General features: G+C 44.2%; 1 protein-coding gene across 1 annotated transcript in view; it reads left to right on the forward strand.

Moving 5' to 3' along the window:
• C2H18orf63 (chromosome 2 C18orf63 homolog) overlaps window positions 1–15,274 on the forward strand; it is a 61,913-nt gene extending 46,639 nt beyond the window's left edge. The window contains exons 12-13 of the mRNA XM_060376950.1: window positions 5,867–6,799; window positions 7,488–15,274. Of these exons, the coding sequence (XP_060232933.1) occupies window positions 5,867–6,799; window positions 7,488–7,655 (1,101 nt within the window). The 3' untranslated portion in view covers window positions 7,656–15,274. The remainder of the gene's footprint in view (window positions 1–5,866; window positions 6,800–7,487) is intronic.
• The last annotated feature ends 1,440 nt before the right edge of the window (window positions 15,275–16,714 follow it).

Raw genomic sequence — 16,714 nt, forward strand, 5'->3', positions numbered from 1 at the left:
TGCTGAGTGGACACTTGCGTCCTGCATTTGTATTGATAGCTGCTGCATACTCCATATTTCCAGCCCATGTCTGGGCTATGAATAATAAATCCAGACGATTTATTATTTATTATGGCGAAGCTTTGCTGTACAGCAGCACTTAGCTGACATTCCTGCCTTCATACAGCTACTGACAATAGACTTCATCATATTTTTGTCTGTTCTTTTGTGTGCCAGCTGCTTTTATGTACACTAGCTCAGTTATTTTCAGTGGTGATTCTTGGAAGAATTGCTTTCTCAGAGTTACAGAAGGACCCACAGAGCAGCGTACAAGTATCTTAACCAACACAAAGTTAAACACATTTCTGACTTAAAATTGAAGCTTGGCCAGATCTTAGCCCAATGATGGAGAAAATACAATAAAAATGAGCCTTAGGTTTGTGGCCAAGAGCGCAGGCTCTGAAACAGGTTGCCTAGCTCGAGTTCCTTGCCAGTGTGGATTTGGAGCAGTCCTTGGGTCTCTTCGTGCTTCTGTGTCCTCATCTGAGAGTGGGCTGAGGTGACAGTGGCAGTGATTAGAACACTGGCCCCTGATGACTGTGGGAACAGTCTAGGGTGGAGTTCAGGGCACAGGCTTGTCAGAGGCAGCCCTTAGGAGCTAAGCAAGTAGAGGCCATGAAGGAAGCAGAGAAATTAGCAGCCAAAGCAGGTTCCAGCTGTGGCCAGCCCTGTCAGGAGACCATTGTTCTTCACTGGTGACAAAAACCTGATGCACAGCCCTCCTGAGCTTTCTAAATGCAGCTGACTTTCTACAAAATTAAATTAACAGGAGGATTTAGCCAGACTAGCCTTGCTTTTAATTATGGAAAATTTCAAAATTACTTGAGAGAAAATGAATTTTAAGTGCAGGGTAAAATGGATATTTTAAAACAAGTATCAGATAAAATGTTATTTCACCTTACGTCAAGCCAATAGATTTGCTTCTCTACATGCAGCATTTAAAAAGCATCTTTACATAGCACAGTGTCATTATTATACCCACAGAGTGAACGACAGCCCCTTACCACCACCAAATGCCAGGCCAGGTCCTGTTCTCGGTTAGCTCAGACTTGTTTTTAAGGGTTTTGTCAAGTGAAAATCTAAACAGGACCATTTCAGATCACGCGCTGCTCTGTCTGCTAGGGCCCCTTCTTCTACAGCAGTCCTCGTGCCGCTGCTTGCTGGACAGGAGGCCTGCCTGGAGCAGAGTCTCCATTCAGGGGCTGGGCAGGTGCTTCCATGTGTCATGTCATTAACGCTCACATAGCCTTCATGCTTCCATGTTTCCTACAATCCAGGGCTCTGTTTTAAGCAAGACAGACAAGTGTGGTGCCACAAATAGAACCCAAACTTAACAAATAATGAAAATCTAGTCTGTCATTCTGGTTATTTTTCAGTTTTCCCTCCCCAGACGTTTTCTATCACTGCCCCTTACTGCTAGTGTAGGTGAATTATGCCACCCTGGATTACCTTATGCCCAGGTGTAGCAGCCATGAAGAGTGTGTGTGTGTGTGTGTGTGTGTGTGTGTGGTGTATGTATAGTATGTGAGAGAGTGTGTGTGTGTGTGGTGTATGTATAGTATGTGAGAGAGTGTGTGTGTGTGTGGTGTATGTATAGTGTGTGTGTGAGAAAGTGTGTCTTTGTGTGTGTGTGTGTGGTGTGTACGTGTATGTGTGGTATATGTATGGTGTATGTATGACAGTGTGTGTGTGTGATATGTGTGTATTTGTGTTGTGTTTTCATGTGTGGATTGTCTGTGTCTGGGTGTGTGGTGTGTGTGGTGCTTAAATGTGTATATGAGTATATGTATGTGTTTGTGGAGGAGGTTGTATGTGGTGTGTGTATGTGTGTGTGTGTGTGTGTGTGTGTGTGTGTGTGTGTGTGTAGGGGGTTGTATATGTGCTGTGTGTATGCTGCTAACCCTAATCATACTGACCTCTTTGCCACAGTCTGCCTAGAGAGACAAGCAGATAGATATGGATGCTTTCCTAGGTAACAGGAGGGAAGGGACAGTCCTGATTTTCCCACACTGAATGTGTGGATGCAGCAGAGGGACTTTCCCCTTGAGTAAAATCCAGGCACATAGCCTAGATAAGTGAAGGCTTCTCCAATCCTTTTAACAGTTACCTTAATAGTGGGCCACCACTGGATATCTGTAAAACTTATAGTTTACATAACTTTTATCCCTATACAAACTTGTATACATTATATGTCAGTGCTAGAAATTAAAGGTCAACTAAGATACATCTTCCAATGACTTAGATAAATGACATGTATAATGAAGCATATGCTTTTTAATTGGCTCACAGCTTCACAAAGCTTCAGTTCATTGACCATATAAGAATATTTAAGTTCTGTGAATTATTTATGGTCTCATCTGTTGTTTACATAGGCCATTTTTGTTTCTTTCTATACATTTTGAATATAAACCTAAAACTTTCCTCCCTTGTGGCTATGTACAGCATTTAAAAATTAAGACAGTGAATAATAATGTATTGACAAACTAGATTGCAAAGCAGTCTCCTGGAAACTATTCTCACCAGGTGCGCCCTTCTCAGACAGGAGAGGAAAAGCAGGTGTGAATAAAGCCTCTCCCAGGCGCACACACATTCTCTCAGAACGCAAGAGATTTGTTCTCATCCAAATCTGCCTGGGGTTTTTCTCCGTGTATCTCAAGTAATAGGTTCATTAAAGAGAAGAAGACATGCAGTTTGCAAAACTCAAGGATCTAGAAAGCAAGTGTTCTTTTCTGGTCCATAATTAACTTCAACTTAGTTCTTATATGTTTCTTTCAAGTCAATGGGAAAACATTTGCTCTCCAGAGTGACTCCATCAGTTTTGACATTTCTCTTGGTAGTTGGTAGAACTGCAGCCTAGGTTAAGAATCTTTCTTATGCTAGCATCTGTTTGCTTACATAGCATGCACAGCCCAAGGACGGTGGTCTTCGGCAAGTATGTCAGTGGGTTATCTGGGCTCTCTGCAGCCAGTGAGCAGATAATGTCTGTCTGCACTGGACAGCCAGAAATCTAGAGAGTAGATGGTGCAGGTCTGCTGTTGTAAGCTGTGATTAATATTTTCTATTGATATATCTTCTGGTAAAGCTTGTTGTTAGTCCTAAACAGCTGTATAACCAAATCACCACACAGAGACTGGGATTTATTTAATTAACCTAGAACACAATGCTGGGCAATAGTCACTCCATCCTAAACCTCCAAGTCCTCAGTTTCCTCACATTTAGATTTTACCCATTATACTTGCTTTTTGTGAACTCTTAGGTCCGGTTCATTCTCTCCATATCGTTCCAAGATCTCTCTCCTGCCTCTGTTCTCCCATCTCTCTGCCACCCACTGCTTCCTGTCCTCTGGCTCCTCCTTCTCTTCCTGCTTCCTTTCCCTTGCTCAACATTGTGGTTAGTTGCTTTATTTTGGCATGTTTACACGAAGTTGAGACAGGTGATGCTTAGAATAAGTATCACAATTCATTGTCCAGATTGAAACCAGAGAGTGGGGGAGAGAAATCAACATTTGAATGAACACGGGTGAAGTGTTCCAAAAGAACATTATACCAACAGTCTGCCTACTGATGGCTGAGGTTGATCAAAGTGTTTATGCTTGACTTTTTCAGCCAAGCTAGCACAGGCATCGCTTCCCCTCCTTTCTCCTTCCAAATGGTTGATATGTGCATCTGACTGGCAGGCATTAAGTCAGCACCCTAAGTGCAAATGTGAACATGACACTTCAGCTTCACAGGTTCTTGTTCCAGAGGAGCAATGGGAAGAGTAGAGTAGAGGTTTTGTACCAGTCCACCATGCTCACTGCAAGTAGGGGAGGCCTTCCTTCCAGACCTGAGCAGGTGCTGGTAGTCTTTGCTCTTATGATGGCTTGATGGTATGCAAGGTTTTAGTGACAACTTTTAGTTTATGATGGTTCCCTTTTACAGAGAATATTCTGAAGAACATCTCCCCCCCCCCCTTTTCATTATTCAGAGCCATAATATTTGTGTTCTCCCAAAGTGTATATACTGAAGCCCTGGTTTTTCTTAATTTTAAGCCATTTCATTTTTATGTGCTTTGTTATACCTAGTAGATAATTGGATCAATCTTATAGTTTTCTGTGCCCACTTATAATTCTGATCTCCCAAAACTGTCTCCTAGTCTCTTCTCAGCCAAATTCAAAAACTGGACCTCAAAAACCAGTTGTTGTGGTTTGCATATTATTTCTATAACATTTACATTTTTTGTTTCAAGCTGTGACATTTTTTATCTTTAAGGATAAAAAGATAAGTCTATGGTCTACATTTCATTGTCAAATTTTACTGTATTGCTTTACTTTCTGTTGGTAAATACCATGAAGAGAAGCATCTTGGGGTAGGAGGGTGTTTGACCCACCAACTGACAGTCAATCAATGAGGAAACTGCAGGCAGGAATTCAAGTAGGAGCAGAGGCAGGTACCCTGGAGAAATGGCACTGACTGGCTTGCCAAGCATGCTTTCCCATCCAGCCCAGGGCACCTGCCCAGCAGTGGCACTGCCCAGAGGCTGGCCCTCACACATCAGTGATTAGTCAAGGAAGTACCTCCGCAGACATGCTCATGGACTAGTCTGAGGGAGGGAGGTTACCTGTTCCCACGTGACTACAGTTGTGGCAAGTTGGAAAACAAAACAAAAACCTACAACTAACTAGTGCAGTTATTCTTTCACAGAAGCACAGTATACATTCATTTCAAAACACTAGCAACACTTTCCATGAACAGCTGAACAGATAAACAAACTGTCATATACATACAGAGAAAGAGTTAGCCACAAGAAAGGAAAGTCTGATACATGCCACAACATAGCTGAATCTTTTAAAAAAATGCTGTATTAGGTGAAATAACCCTGACACTAAAGAAAATCTCATATAATCCCATATGAAGTATCTAGAATGGCAGATACCTAGCAAAAGAAGGTAAGGCAGGAGTTGCTGGAGTCCCAGAGTAAGGAAGAAATGTGAATTAGTATTTACAAGGTACAAGGTTTTTGTTTTTGTGTGGGGTGAAGATTGCTGAGCTTACCAGTTCAGGGGTAAGAATGTTGATGCCCCTGAATGACGCAATGGTTCAATGGTAAGGTTTCATTCATTCATTCATTCGTTCATTCATTTGATATTAAGCATGGAGCATGACCTGCATTTGCCTGTCACCACGTGCAGGGGCCATGCTAATCTCTGTGTTGTCCCAGTGTTCATCTGTGTGCTCAGAAGTGAACATGGTAAAGTTTCATTTCACACATGCACCAAGTGCTTAAAGAAGAGGACATGCTTGTGTCCTGAAGTCAAATCTCACATAAAGGTTCCATGCAAATGTACCCACCCTTTCATTAGATCTTTTCAACAAGTATTTCTTAGTAACCTGAGAGAAGTAGGAAGAAGTAAGCCGTAGTTCACACACTTCAAGAAGATAGAACATGGACACTGAAGCAGGTCACGCTACCTTGTCCTAGTTTATTAATGACAAATAGCAGAAGCTTGAGACACTGAAAGAAAACCGATTTCGGGGTAGGTTGACGGGTGGAGCACTCAAGAAAGGACTTAAAGGAGAGGCTACAGTTTCGAGCAGTGAAAAGAGGGAGCACGGGGCACCAGACGCTTCCTTGAGCACATCCGGAAGACGGCATAGCTGCGTGTCATTTTCACACTTGGTTTACTTAGGGTTAGAATGTGCCGTGAGAAACAGACACATTACACGGAGGCTCGGGTGTATTTTCTTGTTCAGCTCTTCTTGTATGTTAGTGTTACTTTGCATTCGGAGCCTTTCTCTTTTCACTTATTATTTCATTTTTTTAATTTCCCTGATCTCTATCCTTTCAGGAAAACAAAGTCAAACCACCCAACCTGACAACTAAGAGACTCTTGAGAGCCTCTCTAACTCAAGCCACGCTGACGGCGTCGCGGGCGCCGCGCTTCCTCGCACCGTCAGCCGGCCGCGCGGCGGAGCCCGCGGTCGGCCAGCAGAGGGCGGCCGTGTTCCCGGCGGGGCGCCCGCAGCCCGCGCCTCTTGCTGGCGGAAGGCTCTCCCGGCCACCTTTGGAGCAGGCAGGGTTCAGCAGAGAAGATACACGGGCTCAAGGCGAGCATCTCTGCGCACAAGCCAGCAGAGCCCCAGCGTTCGTACCGGTTTTCAAAAAGAAATCCGAGCAAGTGAACAAAGCCGGCTCAGCACTTGGCGCCGTGAAAAGAAAGCAGAACGCCGTTACAGAATCTACCCGGTCGGCACGGGACCCCAGTGTAACCCAGGGAGGCAAGCCGAGTTCAGGCACAGCCGCCCGGAAAAAGCCGAACAGTCACAGTCACACCCACGGCGGACACCAGCCGCGCTCCGGACCCCCGCAGGGGCAGTTGTGTGGGCGGAGGACGGGGCCACCCTCTTCCTCCGAGAGGCGCGCGGTGTCCGCCAGCGTGACGCAGGTGTCGAGTAGCAGTGTAAGAAATGCCGTGGACAGCCACACCCCGGGAAAAGACAGCTTAACAAGCAGGCTCATAACACAGATTCTGGGGAAAAGCCACGAGTCACTAAAACTCAAAAGCCAGCCACACATTTTTGAATCAGAAGCTGAAGAGTGGCAACTCCAGCAGCAACACTTAGCAAATGAAATTACCGACGCTGGTGCGGCTGAACGCGGCCTAACAGAGCGCAAGGCAGCCCACAGCCGCAGACAGAAGCTGCGTCCCGAGTCTTCAAAGGCTTACACAAGGCATCGCCCTGATGCACACAAGAGGCAACCTCGTTCTTCTGAGAGCCAGGTAACGTGGTTTTTCTTCCAATCCGGAACACTCGTGTTCTTTCAGACCCTCAAAGGAGAATGCGAACGGCTTGCCCAAGCAGGCGTGGAGACAGGATAATTAGGAAAGCCATCTGCCCCTCTGTGAAAGGGTCACCTAGCTCAGTCCCTTCTCAGGTCACCAAACAACGGCAGAAGAGGGAGCAGAGAGGGCATGAGCTGGAGGACAGGGGCCGTGAAACGGGTCTCAGGACACCACACGGCCGCATCCGTGAGCTCACGGCAGCTGTGCTTCCCTGCGAACACGGGCGCACGCACACTTGAGCGTGGATGGGAAGGGCTCCGAGTCCACCCACTCAGAGCGGTCATGGCTGCAGGGAAAGCATCACTCACTGTCTGCAGTGGAGGCACTCATAAGTTGCCTTACATAACTCCCACCCACCGGGCTCATGCAAGGAACCAAAATGAAACCCAGCTGGTCACCAAAAGAAATACCTCAGAGGAGAAGCAGGAATGTTTTAACGGGCGTTGGTGGAAGAGGGACAAGGATTACGAAAAAGTACTAGGACAAAAATGACCAAAACTCATTTTTAACACACATAAGAAATTGACAAATAATTTTAAAAACAGAGACCAGCTCTCTTAATTAAGAAAAACTGTTAGCAATGTGGTTAGTTTGTAACAGTCTTCTGTTCTTTGATTTGACACAGGTATCTAATACAACAAAACCTGAGGATTCTCTCATCGTTCCTGAGGCCCGCTACAGTGTGGAACAGAGTGGCCGCCTGGTAACTGCAGCGCTACACACTTCTTTTCCTGGTTCCTTAGAGATACCCAAGCTTAAATTAGCAAGGACATTGGGACCGCACATCCTGTGAATAAGCAACTGGTTGTACTGTGCACACACAAAGGACCCCTCAGGCTCCTTTTCAGTTCTGGGCTCTCAGAGCCTAGGGAGCCAGCGCTGCACCGCAGCCACAGCAGCTGCCAGGGTGTGCAAACCTGAAATCCTACTGTCGTTTGGGCATGATCCCAACGGCAGACCTTGCATGGAGCCCCGGAGATAACCAGTAAGTTAAAGTCCACTCCTGAAATGCCATGGTGCCAGCCACCCGTAAGCTTGAGACTTGTTTCTCGCTCTGGGTCGCTGGCACCGAGTTCACAAAAAGTTACATCTGGAAATAACATTTTATTCCTTGTTGCCATCTGTTCTATTCTAAGAACAAACACATTACTAAAACATCCACAAGTATTCTTCACATAAAGCTATTGGCATACGTTCAGATTCTTTAAGAATCAAGTAGAAAACGGTTTTTTTTTCTTTTTCAAATGCTATTTCTATAACTAATAGAATTTTCAACCTGATTTGAATTAACTAAAAGATATGTCATTTTCTTCTTCTATATGTTGTGATGTGATATTTTATGTGGTTTTAAACATCTTCATGTTAATGCTGTCATGTGGCTGAGGAAAATATTGTTTGTGTCTTAGAAATGGCAATTTGCATTTGTTAGGGATGAGAGAAATGTGTCGTAGGTTCCATGCTGTCATAGAGGGATGCCACTTTCTCTTCTTGAATTACTTAGTGCCCAACACGATGTTAATAGGAAATCACCCTATTGGGAAGAACATGAGAAAATTGTGGTTTCTGTGGTGATCTGTGCACTTCTGCCCAGTGATAAAATTAACAGACATTTCTGTGAATGGAGTAGTTCAGTAAGCAAGTTAAAGAACGCGGGCTGGAGAGCTATCTCAGCAGGTAAGAGCGCGCTGCTCTTCCAGAAGAGGGGGCTCAGGCAGGACCAACACTGTAGTTCACACTTACATGTAACTCCGGTTCCAGAGGCTCTACTGCTCCCCTCTGTGGGCTTCAGGCTTGCACGTGGTACACTGTCATACATGCAGGCAAGACACCCACGCACACCAAGTAGTAAGTTTCTACAACGTAAAACCACCCACAGTTGCTGTTTGCAGGAGCGCTCGCTCAGAACCCGAGGATGCTCTCCCAGACACTGCCTGTGAGCACGAAGGCTGTGTGTGCTGCTCTGTGGTCTCTTCTCAACTCTACCGTCGTCTCCTTAGTATTTGCGCCGTATTTCATTGATGTGGGCCCATCACGTTTAACTTCTCTTCCTATTGGGACTTAACTTTTTACACCCTTTCAGTATTATAAGTTATGTAAATTGTTCTATACAAAATCTGGTACCAAATTTTCTTACATAGTACATTGTTTTTAATTACAGAGTCTCATTCTGTAGCCCCAGCTAGCCTGGAACTTGCTATGTAGACAAGGCTGGCCTCAAATTCACAGAGATCCACCTGCCTCTGCTGCCCAAGTGCTGGCACCAAAGGCATGTGCCACCCTACCCAGTGCAATACTCAGTGTATTGATAGTTTAAAATACTTTTATTTTGCCCTTACTGTTTTTATTACTGATATTAGTTTGAAGTGACTCTGTTTTATTGTCAGAGCTTGGGGGCTTCACAGACACAGTAGTATAAAGACAACAGGCAGCAGTGTGAAGAAGCTAGGTGCCTATCACCCCCGTTTCCTGCCTGTTGACATTTGACACTGTCTCCTCTGCCCTTTAGGTGCTTTTTACTGCAACATTTTAAGGCAAATTCAAATATTCTTACAGTTCCATTCATAAACACCTCAGAATACAACTCTAGCTAAGGTATAGTGTACTTTTTAAAGAAAATACTTTGTAGGAGCATTTACACTGTGCGTTTTGAGAGGATCCCCTGTGTTCATCTCCAAACCAACCATGCTGTAGTTATGCGAGGAAAGGGTCTATGCTCTATAGTCTCTGCTTATTCATAATTCTGGGCACACTGTCCCAGTGCTTATTTAGGGGGTTGGTGGTGTGCTGTATTGCCACTAAATTTTATTTTTGTTTTTGTGTGACGCATGGGAACCCCCAGAGACATGAGGTCATTTATACTACAGATTTGGAGTTTTATTGAGGTGGCAGTTTCTGTGCCCAGCTTGACTCATTAGTCCTGCTGTGTGCCAGGCAGTGGCCATGCTGTGTCCACTCCTAGAATGGGAGGACTTGCCCCAAAGGCTGAGTATAGTCTCTAGCCAACTCACGTGTGCCTGTGGCTCAGGCTTAGCACTATGTATGTGATGAAGCAAGTGTCCAGAATTGCCTGCTTGTCCTCTACAGATGGTTAGAGATGGGGAGGAAAAGCACAAATGGTGCTCCTCTCCTAAGGAAAATTTTCATCACGTCAAATATTTTAGGCTTTAACTGGATTTGATAACATATAATCAGCATACATTTTAAAAGTCAAAACTCTTCATTGAAAATTCTACTACAATAATCCTTCATTATGTACATAAAACTGACAAAAAACAAAAAACAAAAACAAAAACAAGTTTAAGTTGCACTGTGCTTGTTAAATATGGATGCTGTGGAATTCTGTCTCCTGAAGTTATACCCCGAAGTTGGTTTGCTCTATGCTTTCACTATGAGCACTTCTGCGTCCAGAAATCCCTGAGAAAGACAATCATGTTCACAGGAAGAGTGTACATTAACTCCTTTCTCATGCAGTCCATGTAGTGGGTAGCCAGCAGGCCACGGTAAAGACCTGAATGTTCATGTGTGGTCAGCAGAGTCATCCAGACATGCCATTCTTGAACTGGCCTTCCCTAGATGCTTCCTGGGGCTGCTCCCTCACTCTCCCATAGGCTGGGAAGACACCATATCACTAAGCAAAGTAGTTAAAACGTCAGTCTACTGCTGAAGCAATGGAGAGTGTTTCCCAGCTCTTTAAAGAATCTTGATAATCCCCTATTAGCTGAGCTACGCAGACCTACAGCATAATATTTCTTATTTTTCCTTTTAGGCAAGGCATCATATAGCCCATGTTGGCCTCGAATTCACTATGTAGCCTAGAATGACCTTGAACTGCTAATCTTCCTACCTCGGCTCCCAGAGTGCTAGATTATAGCTCAGTTCACATCCTGGAAATTGAATCCAGGGCTTTGCACATATGAGGCAAGCCCTGAGCTGTATCAACTGAGCTGTATCCCATTTTAGATTTCATTTTAGATAAATGGTCACATACATGCAAGGCTTGTTATGCTAAAATGAATCTATATGAGTTTGTTTCCTTGTGTAAATATACATATGTGATCTCCATGCACATACATATGTGATCTCCATACATATACAAAAATGCACTCTATACACACCAAATTTCTGTACTCAAAATTCAACAGAAAAATCAATGAAGATCCTGGTTCACATTAAAACTTTAGTTATTGGGGCTGGAGCCAACTCAGCAGTTAAGAGCACTTGCCGCTCTTGTCAAGGATGCAAGTTTATTTCCAGCACCATATAGCTGCTCACAATCATCTATAACTCAGATTCCAATCGGATCTGGGATACAATACCCTCTTCAGGCCTCTCAGGCACCAGGCACATACATGATACACATGCATACACGAAGGCAAAATTCACAGCATAGAATATTTTTAAAAGACTTCAATTTCTGAAAACCAAAATAACTGCACAGCCAATTAGAAAAAAACAAATTTTTCTCTTTTAGGTTTGGATGCTTTGTTTGCAGTACGGACCCCTTCCAAAAATTCATTCCTTGCTTTTCAATTCTGCATTACAACTTTAACCATAAATAATTTATGTTTGCCTATATCCAGAGGCTTAGAAATCAACCACCACACCAAAACAAACTTATGGAAATAGGCCAAAATTAATGCCAAGAATCATATTTATAGTTATGTAAAAATGTTCCTCATGTACATTGGTGCTTACTATATTTGTATGTGGTTTTATATTTTATTATATGTTACAATTATTTTATTTGTGTTTATTACTCACTGTAGCAAACAAAATCTTGAGAATCTCAGTGATTGGTTTTATTTGACAAATTTACCAACCAATTTGCACTCTCTGTTTTCAAGTTGCAGATTATCTGTTTTTATGCTGTGCCTGCTAATATATATTTGTAGGTTGTTATGAATAATCAGCATAAGGACTTAAAGATTCATGACCCTTATGTGTTGATGCTCGGAATGTTCCTGCTGAATATTATTTCAGATGACAAGCAGTAAAGACATTTCAAATCCATGTGCTTTTCATATGTCAGAGTGACGGTATAGAGAAGGAGAAGAGCTTAGGTATCCTGCAAACTCCTTTCCCACTGCAGCTTATTTCCTCATGAGCACCTGCTGCTATGGAAACCAGCGTAGGTCCTTAGTACATCATGCGATAGAACTGTGATAACCCTTGCACCTGAGGTAAGAGAACTGACGACTTTCTAAAACCTGCTCACTCCAGTGCAGCCAAGCAAGTGGCAGGATCAGGCTAAAGTACCAGGTATCAGCCTCAAGAAAGTAAGTTCACCCCCCTGAGCTGAATGCACCTAGACATTGCTCTGATGTGTATGACAAAGACCAGTCACTCTGCACACTGAATTCCAGCACCTGCGCAGCAGCAGCTTCCCTGGGCTTTCCTTGTTCTCCTCTCACAGTATGCACATATCTAAGAGGGCTTGTTAGAAGATGTTTTAAGTTAATTACATGTACATGTGAGGATATGTGTGTGTAAACCAAAGTGTCGGCAGGGCCCTAGGATCTGCTGGAGCTGGAGCTGGAGCTGAGAGCTGCCAGTGGGAGCCACATTTGGCCAGCCCTCTGCAAGACCAGAACACTCTTTCCTGATGGGTCATCTTGCCAGTCCCACATTAGGAGTTCTTGTAACCTAAAGTCTAACTGGCTTCTGGTGCCTTCCCATTTAAGACATATAGCCCAAAGGTGCTTTCTGTGCCGCGGACTGCTGGGAAGGCCAGGTCCTGTGTCCTGTCCAGCCCTGCTCCCCCAGGAAGGACAGTCCTGTTGTAGTTATTGCTCTATGGTCTCCTTTAGGATAGTTGCTTTGCAGGGGAAAAAGCTAACACCATCCCATGAAATGTTTTCCTTCTCCAGAAATACAGAAAATGGAAGTAAAAATGACTTGTCTTCCTGATCTGCTACTTATGTGGAAAATTCTGCCTATTGGTGAGAAGGCATTTCTGCTGTACAAGGTGAAAGTCAATTTTTATAACTGGCAAGACTTTGGAATGCTTCTCTAAGGAAGTGTTACAGTTTTAAAACTAAATCTAGGAATAATCAGAGTTCTCAGAAAATGTCATTGATGAGCTAGCTAGAACTAGAGTATAAATTTTACACATGACCTACTGTAGCATGAAGTTAAATGGTCTAATTACATCAGGCCATTTGAGGAATTTTCATTAGAAAAAGTAATGAGTAGTGAATTGAGCTGTAGTGTTGGCCTATAGCTTGTCTTATATGATTTTTACTTTATAGGACTTGTTCTTTTTTATATTTTTATTTTCTGTCCATTGGAGTTTTGCCTGCAAGTATGTCTGTGTAAGGGTCTCAGATCTTGGAGTCACAGACTTGTCCTGAAGAAGTCGGTTATGTGATTCTGAGATAAAGCATTAGCTTGCATTCCCTGTTTTCAGTTTAGTTAATACATAATGAAGATGCCAAGAGGCAGGCCTGAGAACAAAAGGCAGAGGTAGAAAGTTTCGTATTAGGCATACATATGGCCAGCGTTGAGCTGAAATAACTATGTGTCACTGTGATGATTAACTATGAAGAACAGGAAGACCAGGAAAGTATCCTTTCATTAACTTAAAAGCCAACGTAAGTGTTACAGTGAGAGCTATTGAGCAGTAACCAGGTTTAGTATCTATCAATGTATCAAATGCCCCCAGCCCAGACTTAGCAAGAGAAGTGGGAGATAGACATTTAAAAGCTCAATTGTTTAAGAATGCATGGGGAAACAGAATCTATGTCTAGTCAGTGTTGCAATGCGAAGAAAAAGGTGCAGCTCACTTAGTGCTTGATGGACACCACCAGAAGCTCCTAAAATGCCTCCTAAGGAGCCCTGTTTGGGTCATCTATCCCATATCCAAGCCACTTTCAAATCCCCAACCCACAGAAACTGTATGAGATAAATCCTCTTCATCCCCGTTTTAAGCCACAGTGTTGGAGGTGATTTGTTACCTGGTGAAGTATAATAGATACTGTGATGGTTAAGCACAGCTTTTCACTTGATTGGCTTGTGAAATGCCTAGGAGATTAAGAAACATGTCTAGGAGTATGCCTGCTAATGTAGTCCGTAGTCAGCTGAGGGATCTGACCTAAAGAATTACCTAATCCTGATGAGATAAAATCTGATGCCTGTTAGGAGGTAGAGGAGCTTTGGAAGGGGCTAAGGATACCTTCACTTCTTCCTCGGCACAGAATGTGAATTATTCTACCCTCCCTGCCATGTGGACTGAAGCGGAGCTAAAGAAAACTTGCCTCTTTCTAAATTCTTTATGCTAGGCATTCTGTCGCAGCCACGAGAAAACTAACAACTCATTCAGTAAGAGCTTAAGAATATTAGTATAAAACACAGGAAAGTATGTGTATGCAAGTTTTGTTGAATTTCCCCCCTCTTTCCACCTCTGTGAATCAGAGCATATTATGAGAGTTTTTTCCCTGCTTCCTCAAGACAGAACAGCAAAAACAGACATAAGCACAATTCCATGACAGTTCTCCTTGGTGAGCTGGCGAGTTAATCAGGCTAATTGGAGAGGCTACATATAGGACCATGAGTGAGACTCCAGCAGCACATTGCCAGAAAGTCTCACCCTGCATCGGTGGTGACGTCCCCGTAGCGGGATGGAGTCCCTCTTCAGCCAGCTCTTCACACGCTCAATACTCAAGTGCCTCCCGAGACCATAATACTACGTGCAATTAGAACTGTATTTGGCAGGTGCAGTAGGGAGCAATCGGAGGGGAATTAAGTGAGGGTACAGTGAATCTTTTCTCCCCCTCTGAAGACAAAGATGGCTGCTTTGCTTGGATTATAGTGCTCTCAACAGGAGAGCAAAGCTCTGGAGACCCGAGTAGATCTGTCCACGGTGGGAAACAGCAATCTAAGTGTTAATGCTTAGGGAATTACATGGTGAGTGTTCTTCCCAACAGGCGTGTTATTAGCTCATTCTGAGATCCTACTTCCCTGTATCCTGTATCCACTTTTTTTCCTTGTCATAAGACCTTTGTGATAAGATGCTGATGGGAAGCAAACCAGGACAAGTGCTGGGGCCAGGGCTGGGACACTGCTGAAGGACCTGACCATGTTGATGTGGGGAAGGGTGATGGGAGGGTTGTGGGACGCTGGGCTGGAAAGTCAAGCTCAGAGCTATGTTCTGTGAGAGCTTGAATGCACTCATGGGCTTAGCTTGTGACTTTGAGACTCTCTACTGTTAGTGTGCAGTTCTGCAAGTGGCAGAGGCAGAGAAGGGGGATGGAGAAGCACCTCAGAGCTCAGGAGCAGCATTTCTCCGTGTTCTGCGCTTTAGATTATGCCTCCGGGTTCCGGCTTTGAGTTGCTGTTTTTGCTTCCCTCGGTGATGGACTGTAGACTGTAAGCCAAATAAAGCCTTTCTTCTCCACATTGGTTTTGGTCAGTGATATTTCACAGCAACAAAAAGTGAGCTACAGCAGCAATGAGGGAGGCTCGGTGTGCTGTTCTTCCTGCTGCTCTGCTCTAAAACATGATGCAGCAGTGGAGGAAGATCCACGGACGAGGTTGTTCTCAGGGCTGAGGGGAATGCAGTACACACGGCTTCTGACACACTTCTGCAGAGTCACAGTCTTCCTGCCAGCGCTCCTGCATAAACTCATTTCCGTTAGGAGCATGTATCTCACCCACTGGCGAGGGCAGGATTCAGCATGGTGCACGGAACTTCCACGATCGACAAAGCTCCTTAGACATCCAGCTAGCTTGCTACTGCTTTTCTCTTGAGAATCATTCTCGGATGGTTTGGGGCCTAGGCCTAAAACTCTATCTAGCTTACAATGTGAGACTTATCTGAGAACAAGTGTTAATTTCTCACAGTTACCAAAAGGCCTGACACTCAGCCTTCATCATCAGGGAAAACAAACTCTCTCAGAGCAACACGTTTCCAGGCCACCCTGTGTGCTCCAGATCCATGCAGTCAGTGGTGAGGGGAGAGGTGCTGGGTGGGAGAGAGCCCTGTGTGTGCTGGTGACCAAAGGCACGCCTTCTCACACAGTCCCATAAGCGCTTAGCAAACTTGTACAAAGAGAATTAACAGCATGACCTACTTTTATAATGTATCTAAAAGACAAAGGACTTTTGTGTGTTATAAAGTGGAACAGTCTCCATATCCTCCAGAGCAACAATTCTGCCTGCCTCTTTCCTTCCAAGAATGGGCTTTAGTGCTTTGTAAACCAAAGAAACCCTCCCTAAATATGGGGCTGTAGAAGTGAAACAAAGGAAAGTATTTTAGTCATATTTCTCTCTGAGCAGATTTACCACATTTCATTATTCTGCTGCCTACTATGCCTTTGCAGTCCCCAAGGAAATACTGAGATGAAACTGAGAACAGCAACAGAAAGTAGGATATTCGATACCCCGGGTTGCAAATATCCAATCAGGTCACACAATGATTAAATTTAGCTCTCGCTAACCTGATTTCAAGTGAAGCTCAGATCCGAGGGATGATGAGAAACAGAGTGTTTATTCCACATTATCAGAGAATATTTTCATCACAGCATATGGCTTTTACTTTCCCTCCCTGACAGGAACAGCACGTGACACAGGCATGATCTCTTTCAGAGACAAGGTAGTCTGTCTGTGTGTCAGCTCGGCGAGCTCCATGTGGCCAAGGAGAAGACTGACCAGCTTTCCTTGCTGCTTTCTCCACAAGCACACAGGCATGCTCACTGGCTTCCCTGTCCTGCTGGGAAGGCAGGCACCTGATGCCAGGGACCATGACTTCCCTGATGCTGCCTTGCTCAAAAACAGGCCTTAAAGTGCAAGTAAGCTGTCTGAGTCCAGAGCATGGACTGTGAGACATCAAAACTGGTTGTCTATCAAGGCTGTGTA

This window comes from Meriones unguiculatus, chromosome 2, assembly GCF_030254825.1.
Source record: "Meriones unguiculatus strain TT.TT164.6M chromosome 2, Bangor_MerUng_6.1, whole genome shotgun sequence".
Lineage (NCBI taxonomy): Eukaryota > Metazoa > Chordata > Mammalia > Rodentia > Muridae > Meriones > Meriones unguiculatus.